General features: G+C 43.3%; 1 protein-coding gene across 1 annotated transcript; it reads right to left on the bottom strand.

Moving 5' to 3' along the window:
* Positions 1-6,347: 6,347 nt before the first annotated feature.
* LOC104444953 lies at positions 6,348-8,296 on the bottom strand. The gene has a single exon (XM_010058731.3). The coding sequence runs from the start codon at positions 8,115-8,117 to the stop codon at positions 6,486-6,488; it is 1,632 nt and encodes a 543-aa protein (XP_010057033.3). The 5' UTR covers positions 8,118-8,296; the 3' UTR covers positions 6,348-6,485.
* Between the last annotated feature and the right edge of the window lie 2,504 nt (positions 8,297-10,800).

Below are 10,800 nucleotides of genomic sequence, written 5' to 3'. Positions count from 1 at the left end.
AGTCACAATCGAGTTAACTTGCGAGCCCCAAATTGGAAAAGAGAAAATAACAATATACGCTAATCATCCCGACCGATTTAACCTTTTCTTGCCTGCCTTTACATGCGGCCTACCCTTAAGAGAGAGAAAAATCCATCTCTCAAGTGAAGTGAACCCCCCTCTTCCTCGTGATAAAGCCCTCTCCGTCAATCAGCAGCCTCCTGCCACTCGCACTCCAACCAAAAACCCTTATCCAAAGTTGCCACCAACCCGAATAAATCGAGATGATTGGCCAGTTACGTCTCTCAATCGGACGCCAAGGGTGCATTATTCTTTTTGGGGGGTCGCCCACAAGATTACGCTCCCATCTCATTATGTCGTTCGTCTTGTTACTAACTTAAGCGTCATGGATAGAGACTATGGAGCTCTTTTTGCACGTTAAGTGACAACCTATCATCTCTTTCCCCATATTGACAGAAAGATAGGGACAGAGACAGAAAGAGAGAAGAGGGTAAACATTCGCGTAGATTATTATATAATTCTGGCTTCTATTGCTTGGATAGAGTAGGATAACAAATGGGTTATGCTTGGCATGATCTATGATGCAGCCATGGAAGATGTAGATGACGGCGGGAGCAATTAATGTTTTTTGAGCTAGAGCTAAGTACATATCTAGGTTCACATGATCTGCCACACGGATGTAACATGACCCATATACCACCCTAGCATCATATGCCATCCGTGAGAATATATGCCTCTTTTTTGTTTTTTGGGTGGGGTCCCAAAAAGTCATGTGGCTACTGCTTGTGTAGCACGGTAGAACCTCCTCATTTGGATATTGATCAATAAATACGTCCGAAAGCGACCTGGTGACCCACTAATTGGATTAAATACCAGGTTTTTTGATTGATCGATGAAGATCTTGATGATGATGATTATACCTAGATTCTCGTGTTATGTCAGGGCTCTACACAAGTTTTCACTTTCCTTTTAACTCTATCGTGTCCAACATATTTCACCCAAAGAAGAGTCCTTTCTGATCACGTGAATACAAGGAAAAATTCCGTTCGGATCGAGTCATCGGCACGGGTTGATGAACCCATTCAAGAAACAGCAAAATGGCGATGATTCTCTTGCATTACACGGGGATCAATCGAAAAGGGTATTGTCTGCATCCGGGGGCTGCTCTGCTTGGTGCTTCTGCAATTGGGGGAAATTGATGACTTTCATTCCCCAGAGAACATTTGATAAAATAAATAGAGAGGATTCCAATCATAATCGGACATCTCGGTAATCGAACAAATTGGCGTCATGTGATTTACAGGGAAGAAGATTGGGTCTGATTAGGGCTCTGCAAGCTGCTGTTTTTGGACGGACCATGTTTGCGGACTAGAACTGCGCCTTCTCTCTCACGGAACTGATATTTTTATATCACTTCCCAAAAAGCATTTCATCAATATAAACCAGTTGTAAAGTTTAGGTTCTCTCATAGAAACCAAACTAATTAAATTCCACGTATTAACGGCGATGTTGTTAAGATTTAGGACGAAGTAACTTTCCCAATTTTCTAGATGCATGTTAGAGATATTTCACGATAAAAAAAAAAAGGCAAGGAAAAAAAAAATATGCTCATTCGGCATGAAAACATGAACTCTAGGTTTAAATTTATGAGCGATCAACGTGGAATGTTTGTCTGCATATTCAAATTATTGATCAAGCAATGGCCAAGTGACTCTATCATGTCAGTAGAATAACAAGAAGGATACGGCATTATGATATTAAATTGACATAATCGACGACTTGTTACGTGTACTATATAGCAAATAAGACAAAGTGTTCCTATTCTGTAAAGAAGGCAATTACGTGAGATTAGCTAATTATAAATTTTGGGATTTTCCTCAATTAAATTCCACAAGATACCTGCCGATCACAGCATCCAAACAAATCGCACCATGTGATCATCATTTATAGTCTATTGCCTGTCGATTAGAAAATCATTTTTTTAACGCCACCCTTTTTGGAACTATAAGTAATTTTACCCATCCAACTAGACTTATCTCCTAATTAAATGCAATTTTCTGGTAAAAAGAGAGATTAACTAAAAAAATAAAAAGCTTTGGGACCATGTTTTGCATGCGGACCGGCGTTTTGGCCCTTTCGGTGTAATTTTATGGTCAACATGATGCAATGATGGTGGTGAATGGAGAATTCCAACTTTTTTACTTTTTCTTTTTGGAAAAGAAGAAAGAGAATAAATTATTTAATTGACAGCTTGGGTGTCTATATTGTCTTATTTAATTTTTCCATAGTGGTCGGTCATGACAGGGCAAAAAAGTTGTAAATTTCGGTTGTCTACTTCTCGTTCTGGAAAGATCTTATCAATGATTTTCTGCGATTTGTTTGTGTTTTTTATGACGATGTTTGGGGGATCGCATTAGAGGAGGAAAATTTATTTTTAAAAGAAAGTTTTGTGAAAAGTATCGACAATGGTCATCAATTTCAACTAGAATAACGCTTTTGTCAAAACCCAATTGAAATTATGCGAACTGTATTCAGGAGGAATGCTCAGATGGCGATCCTTGGCAGTACGTCGAAAGAATTTTGAGCCCATATGCCGTTGGATTGTTGACCGGCGAAAGACTATACTAAAAAATACTTATACATAAAAATGACTTCTAAATGGTTTAGTTTGTAATCTATATATCAAAGACGAATAGTAACCTCTTCCCCGTAAATGCGAGAACTTATTCCAAAAAGCAAAATGAAAATAAAGAGAAGGCTTGATATCTATTAAATCAATGAAGGTGTGATGTTTAGCATAATGTCAAGTATCTTAAATTTATAAGCAAATCGTTTTAGAGATGACCCAAATTAGCTATGTATAAACACAATTTGATTCGGAATTCAAAGCATTGGATGTTACGCTTCTCCCGTTACCAATCTACTTTAAATCAAACGAATATCGCTTGAGGAAAGTCAAGAGTTTGACTTGCGCTAGTGATTGAGTTGAATTTCGCCAAATTCCAATTCGTTCTCAGCGCGAATTGACTGGAATTAGAGGGGCACTTACCACGACGAAGCTAACACGAACTGTTGTTTGGTCCTTAACAGAAGACCAAGTTTAGAATTAGGTAATGAAGCAAGAAACCGTGCCAAAAGTCAATTATTACAGTAGTTCCTCTGAAGCACAAAAGCCACTGTCGAGGACAAATGTTGTCCTTTTTTTTTTTTGGTCATAAAAGGGAAAAAAAAATGTTGTCATTTTTTATTTTATTTTTGCGAAAAAAGAAAGGGTCATATCTTCTCAATTCACCCTCTTTTTTTTTTTATTTTACAAAAGTCAACTTTATTTTTTTGTCATGTGCCCACAAGAAAATACAAGAAAAGCAAAAAAAAGGAAAAAGGACGATGTTCTCCACTGAACTCATTTTCGGTCATCGTGTGTCTCGAGTTAGTGATGTTACCTGTGGACTAATAGAAAAGAAAAGAAAAGGGTTACAACGAGAAAAGGCTGCCACCTGCGAAATACTCAAAGTCCGCTATCAACCTCAAAAAAATCAAAATTTAAATAATAATAAATTATTATTATTATTATTATTATAATAAAAAGGAAGCCGTTGTTACCAACTCACCGAGTCCACTCAAATCCGCTCGTGATCCATCCCCCAATCTATCTCCCCAATCTCAATTCCGTTTCACACAAATTTGTGAGCCCCCCCCCTCCCTCCCCCCTCTCTCTAGAAAGAAGCAACCTAGAAAGAGAAAGGCAATAAAATCAAAAAAAAAGGAAAAGAAGGAAATAAATAAATAAATAAATAAATGAGGGGAACCAAAAAAGGATAAAAAGGGGAGTGGGGGCTGTCTCATATGAATAACGGGGTGCCACTAGAAGAAAGCTCTTCCCCCATCCTTATCATTTTGGTGTCGGTGGACTTGGCCTTTTGTCCCTTTGGTCTTTGGATATCGATCGAATCCAAGGCCTCCCAAATTTCCTATCTTTTCCAATAATTTATTTTCACTATTGGCACTCATCAATCACACGACCCACAATCTGATTAGATTACTAAACCAATCCAAGCGTTTAGGCCGTACCCATGAAATAAATCGGGACCAAAAATGTCGCGTCAAAATATCCAGTCTAAAAAAACTCGACTTCATAGGCGAAAGAATAAGAGCAATGCGGGGTTTGATAAATTCGCAGTTCTCTCTTTCTAATTGAGGATAAGTATGAGATAACTAGACTTATGAGCACTTTGCAATTTGGAAAAAATAATAAAATTACTTATATATATATGTATATGAATGTTAAGGACTAAAGTAATTAATGAGCCGGGCACTTGAATCTATATGTCGATGGAGAATTAAGGGATTTGGAATTTCAACGTCGTGGGAGGAACGCCAAAATATAGAACAAGGTCGTCCAGATTTGGTATGGTCCTCTTGAAATTATTAATCAAATAATTATTTATTCGTTTAATAGTGAGAATTTGACTTGCGAGTCTCGGCATGATATTATATCCATCACGGACCAACTCTTACCACATGGCTCGCTGCTCTTTTTCTTCCTACCACGTGATTTGATTGAAGGAGAAGTTAGAATCAAACTCAGTACAAAATTCCACGGCGAAAATTAGGGTTACTTTGATTGATGATGCTGCGGGCTAAAGCTAGAAGCCACCGACTATTCGATTAATAGCCTCCGGAAAAACTACAGGATTTCGACATTCGCACGCATCGTTTTCGACTATCTTAAGACCCGGCGATTCTCGACACGAACTATTTGCGCGACACAATTTGCAATCATACGGATATGGATTTGACATGGATAGGTCGACCGTCTATGAAATGACAAAAGAAAAGGTGAGGAAAGGGTCTAATGCGGGTTGGATTTGTTCGAGTCCAGTGCTCAGCGTGACCGTGGAAGCTTCTTTGGTTTCTTTCGCGGCAATTTCCTGACCGAAGTCCAAGAACGGATCGAGGGAGGTCAATGGCAATTATAATTATATAATGGATCGAGAATAGATCGAGAGAGGTCAAATGCAATTTCTTGGGTTGTCTTGTGATTTCATTAATTATACAATGGGGTCAGGCCAGTCTCCGAAAAGGGTGAAAATGATGACGATGATTATTATTAAGTATATGGTTAATTATTAGTATCAATGTTATTGGTGAGATTAGATAAATTGGATAAAATCTCATGGCAGAGAGACGAAGTTCTGAATCCTGGATGCGGCTACCACATAATCACACACAGCACAGTCGGATTCGTTTATCATCACCAGTGAAGAAGTGCCAATCTTTGAATGCATAAAGACCTGATCTTTGATACTACCTCATCGGGTGTGTCCGGGGAGTCGAAAGCGGGCGAGCTCTCCAAAAACACCCACGAAAATATAGGTAACGGGGATCTCATACGTGTGCTCATCACTGAATCCGGTGATCGGCCACTGAACATTCACAAGAGCGTGCTTTCGACTACAAACTGTTGTTTGTAATTTGCATTCCGACATTTGCTTTGTTCAGTGGTTATTTGGGATATGCTAGATTTGAAAGCTTTCTATGTAATCTTGGAGTATTGTTCTAAAAAATGAATGGGTCTTTCTTTGGGTTAAAAAAAAAAAGAAATATTCCTAGCGAGAACGCTTTTAACGAAAGAGAAAAAAGGGGGTTATGGACGGGGTTAGGGAGGAGGGTGGGGGGCATAAAAGCCGGTCTTTAGGTTGCATTAAAAGCCGGGACCGGAGGAGGGAAGGAGGGCATAAAGGATCGCGCCACCACCCGCGTGCGCACATGCCCGCCTATGCCCGCTTTCCCTTTTTCATCATCCATTCACGCGTTCATCCCATCTTTTTGCTCCCCCCCTCCTCCTTCCCAAACTCCCGTCGCCGCACGCGGCGGAGCGGAGCGGCTCGTCTTCCGGGGAAGGGCGGCCGCCGAGAGATCGATGCCCCGCTAGAGGTATATCGAGGGGATTTCGACACGTCGAGTTTCCAATTGCTCGCATCGCTATTTCGCGTCGACCCGGGTGGAATAGGGTTTTTCCCGACAAATAGAGGTAGCAATATTGGCCGGCTTAGGTGGCATGCCGATTAATGGCCAGAGGACATGCGCCGACACCGAGCCCACACGTCCCACACCAGAGGACACTATACCCCCGTCCTACGACCTGCAGGACAAGAGTCCGACCCACCCAAAAAAGCCTCCGACGAAAAATTAAAATTGACGAAAACATGGAGAAAAGAATCGCTCTGATGCTATAAAATTGGAATTTTCGAAATGTCAATTCTTATTGCCACAGATTTTATGTACATTTCTATCAACAAAATGTCGTAGGAACCAAAAAATAAAACAAGATGGAGAAAAAAAAATCACGAAATTCGAACTGATAATTGACATTTCTCTTTATCTGACCGTAATGTAATTCGCTATTTTCTCTGTCTATAAACTTCTTCTCTCTCTCTCTCTCTCTCCTTTTTTTTTTTTTTTTTTTTTCCAAATTTTAGTCTCTAACAATCGCTATAAACAGAAGAATCCAACTCGGACGAACATATTTGCCTCATGATCATACCCTTTACGTCGCGGAAATGACTGTTGTTATTGCCATTATTACCGTATTTGATCAGAGGCGAGACCGAGCCGCCGCCGCCGCCGCCGCCGCCGCCGGAGTCCTCCGGCGACACGACCAGGTTCACGTTGCTCAGCACGAACTCGTTGCTCGCGAGCTGGCCCAGCACCCCGGCCTCCGTCACCGCGCCCTTCCTCTTGTGCTGCTGCTGCATGGACGCCCGGACGACCTCGTTCAGCATCGCCGCCGCCAGCCGCCGCACGCCCCGCGTGCCGCCCATCACCACCCCCGGGCTCACCGAACCCGGCGGCGGCTGGGCCCGGTCCGAGCCCCTCCTCCCGCGCTTGCCCGATTCGGCCTTGCTCGGCGCCGCCGCCGCCGTCAGCAGGTGCACCGTCTCGGGGCTCCGGCTCCTGACGCGGCCGAGCGGGTCGCGGAGCACGGCCCAGGTCTTGGCGTCGATCAGCATCGCGTGCTTGAAGCTCCGCCGGACTCGGCCGAGCAGCATCGAGTAGCATGCCCACCGCCGCAGGCTCATCGGGACGTGGTCCATGAACCCGGAGAGCGAGTTCTCCGGGTCGAGCTCCCCCGCCTCGAAGCCCACCACCGACCCGTAACTCGGCTGCGCCGGCTTGTCCGGACTCGCCGCCTCGCCGCTTCCGCCGGCGGCGGCGGCGGCGGCGGCGTCGCTGCTGGAATTGCCAACCCGCGCGCGCTTGCCCCACAGTGGCTCGCCGGCTTCCTTGGACGGCTTCACGAAATGGGTCCCGTCGAAACTCCCGGGAGACCTCGAAGTCGCGGCGGTCGCGTTGAACCGCTGCGCGTAGTTATGAAGTAGCTTCGCGAACGACTCGTCCTCTTCCCGAATTACGGGACCGAATCTCGAGGCGGCGGCGCGGGAAGGGAAGATGAGGACGACGTCGGCTCTGGCCGTGAGGCCGGACCGATGCAGCGTCCGCAGGAACAACCGGAGCTCCTCCTCGGAGAGGCTCTCGACCAGGTGAGCGACGAGGAGGTCGTTCATGGCGCGCGTGCCCCTCCTGTACAGGGTGCCCATCCCCTGCAGCGCGAACTGGTGCTTGGAACCGCCAGTTTTGGGCCTGGTCCGCCATGAGAAGGCGGGGAACGACCAGAACGACGGAGGCGCGCGGTCGTTTCGGGGCCGGGGAGCGAGGAGAGGCTGAGGTTGCTGCTCGGGCAAGAAGCGGCGGGAAGAATAGACGGCGGAGGCGGGGACGGAGGCGGAGGAGGGGGAAGAAGGGGGGTCGAAGGTGGAGAGGGCGAAGACGAGGAGGGTGAGGGAGACGAGGAGGGCGCAGATGGAGATGGTGGACTGAGCTCTGCTCAGGAGGCGACCGGAGTGGGTCCTTCTGAAGGGGGAAGGAGAAGGAGGAGAAGGAGAAGGAGAGGAGGAGGACGACGACGACGACAAGAGCTTGGGCTTGTCGACAATGTCGGAGGAAGCGGAGGCGGAGCGGTGCTGGTGCTGGTCTTCGGGGAAGAAGACGAGGAGGAAGCCCATGCCCGAGCTCTGGTCGCTGCTCTTGCCTTTGCTCGTCGCTAATATGCCCATTTGCGCTCTCGCCTTCTCTGGATCGATCGATGGATCGATGGATCTTTTGGGTGTGCAATGAACCGTGATCGCAGAATGTGAACTGGTGATTGCGACGGTGCGTGCGTGAGGGAAAGAGACAGTGGGAGTTTCTGTTTCTGGATTCTGCCTGTGCTTGTGAATGTAGGAGTAGCGTCCTGTTTTTCAATGGTAAAGGCAGAAGAACTGGGGGCCGTAATTTTAAACTCGGGTCGGTTCAGGTACCTACCATAAATTTAAGGATTATTATTAAGAAAAATTTTTAATTAATTTATTTATAATAAGTTTATATTGAAAATCACAAATTACTATGTTTTTAATAATTTCAATTTAATAATTTCATCATCAATTGGTTTTCATTAAATTAAATTAATATCACGAAAAATCACAAACAAATATCTCTATGATAATTTGATGATAAAATTTAATGGAAACTATCGAAGAGTAAATTTATCACAATTAAAGTAAATTTGTTGTGAGTGTATAAGTTTGAAGTTTTTTATAATATTAATCATAAACTTAAAAATATTTTGTTCAATACATCATTTTATTTTCATATAATCCATTTGATTTGCAAACAATGAATCTAAAGAACAGAAATTAAAGACTCATCATTTGTAAAAAGTACTTTTCGAACCATAATGAGTGGAAATTGAATATCTTTTTTCATAATTTTGTGTGAAAAAAGAGAATTTTCTTGAAAGGGAGGAAGCGAAACGGTTTAACCGCGGAGAGTGGTGGGGAAAAGGACGGAGTCCCGCGTCCCATTCGTTTCGTTCTGGTTCAGTTCCTGCTCATTTAATGAGTGGATCCATTCCACTCTGTAAATACCTTGCAATAAAGGACGTGGAGGACGAGGGAGGGCCATGTCGACAGGGTTTTGCATGTCTCTTGCCAGTCGTGCATTGTTGCGGGTGTCCGGATCCCTGAACTTTGTGAGTTGGAAACTAGATTGAGCTCGAAAAAGCAAAATTCGTGGGTTATATTCAACAATTATTGGGGGAAAAGAACTCTAACTCCTCAGTTGGTGTTCAGGATTTATTGCTTCCACATTAAGAATCGTATGCTCGATGCACACGAGACGTGAGGTCGAATTTGGATATCGGATGCATGTGATTTGATGGCATTTGCCCCCATCAATTTGTTACCTTTATAGAATGGACATGTCGGCAATCACAATTACTTAATTTTTTAGGGAAGATTTCGTGTATTACATGTGTACCTCTAGTGAGTTAGGAAAAAGCATTATGGGATGCTCTAGCTTTAATTTAGTTCTGTGGGATAAGGTACTTCCTACTTATGGTATGGTAGTAAATTGATCATCAATGATTGCTTGGGTAGAATTCTGCTTCAAAGCACAATATATATATATAGGGATCATTTTGAAAATTTGAAATGTCAGCCTTTTCCTAAACATTTTTTCAATAATTGATCGTCTCGCTAAATATTTTGAAACATTCTAAAAATCCCCTTAAATTAGGTGTGATTTCTCAAATTTGTCCAAAAGTGAGGCTCATTTAAAAAATATAACCTCTGAAGTTAGCCATTTCCTAACCCAAAAAAAAAAAAAAAAAGAAGTTGTTGCCGTCATTGTTTTGAATCACCTCCATCTTATCAGCAATCAAAACATTTACAAAACAATGGTCATGCACATGGCGATCGTGGGTAGTTTTGAAATTTTTCCCTCTAACCAATTTAAATGTCAATGTCTAGACAAGTCACGGGACAAGTTATTAGTTGGACATACCTCTTCAAGAAAAAAAAAAACATCTTCCCACCGCCATCTCTCATCAAACCATTCACAATTGTCGTGACATCCCGTCCACGTGAATGAAAATGAACCGATTGATCAAAGGACCGCGAAGGGGCAACGATGGGGGGAGCTCCAGGAGGGGACCGACGATCGGGAAGGTGGGGTTGCATTCGTCACCCAAAAAAAAGTTCAAAAAAAAAAAAAAAAATCAGATCTAAGATCTAAAATCACTTGTGGGGTTGCATGCAGCCTTGAATGAGGATCAATCAAATGGGGCTCGGTGCCGACAAGTTTGGGCGAGAGGCCGGCTGCCCCGATCCAATTCGGTTCACCTCTCGCCCGCATTTAGTGGTCGTGAGAAGTCACCTGTTGCGCGGGGCCCTCCCATACGACATATCTCGTGCTGTTGGATTTTGCCCGAGTACACTTGCCATATGTAACCAACCATCTTTTGGAAAAATATTTTCCGAACCGGCAAATGGAGCCATCGTAATACTTTTGTATGTCTAGTTTCTTGAATCGGTGTCTTGAGTACGCTTTACCAAAATGATCTGTGATGCTTATGTTATTTTAAACTATGAAATATTAAGTGATTAATCTTATCGATCGCTTCCTTTAGAGTTAGCTGATCGAAAAGGCTATGAAATCTCGATTTCGAGTTACTATTAAATGGATTCAGCATGCATCAAAAGAATCAAATGTACTTATATTGCCATGGATTGTTATATCATAGGTATGGGAATTTATTAATATTTTTGTCTTTTTGAAGAAGAGATTTTTTTATGGGCGGAGAGATCGACATGACATTTGATAATGCCGGTGATAACTTGCGAGTGAGCGTGATGCATTCATCATGCTCTGGAACTTTTGACTTTGTTCAGCATATTGTTTTTTAGTTTACCATTGTCATTA

This window comes from Eucalyptus grandis, chromosome 1, assembly GCF_016545825.1.
Source record: "Eucalyptus grandis isolate ANBG69807.140 chromosome 1, ASM1654582v1, whole genome shotgun sequence".
Classification (NCBI taxonomy): Eukaryota; Viridiplantae; Streptophyta; class Magnoliopsida; order Myrtales; family Myrtaceae; genus Eucalyptus; species Eucalyptus grandis.
This window is presented reverse-complemented; position numbering and strand designations above follow the sequence as displayed.

Excerpts from the sequence above, each read along its gene's own strand:
- LOC104444953 (XM_010058731.3), bottom strand. The coding sequence starts at position 8,117 with ATGGGCATATTAGCGACGAGCAAAGGCAAGAGCAGCGACCAGAGCTCG.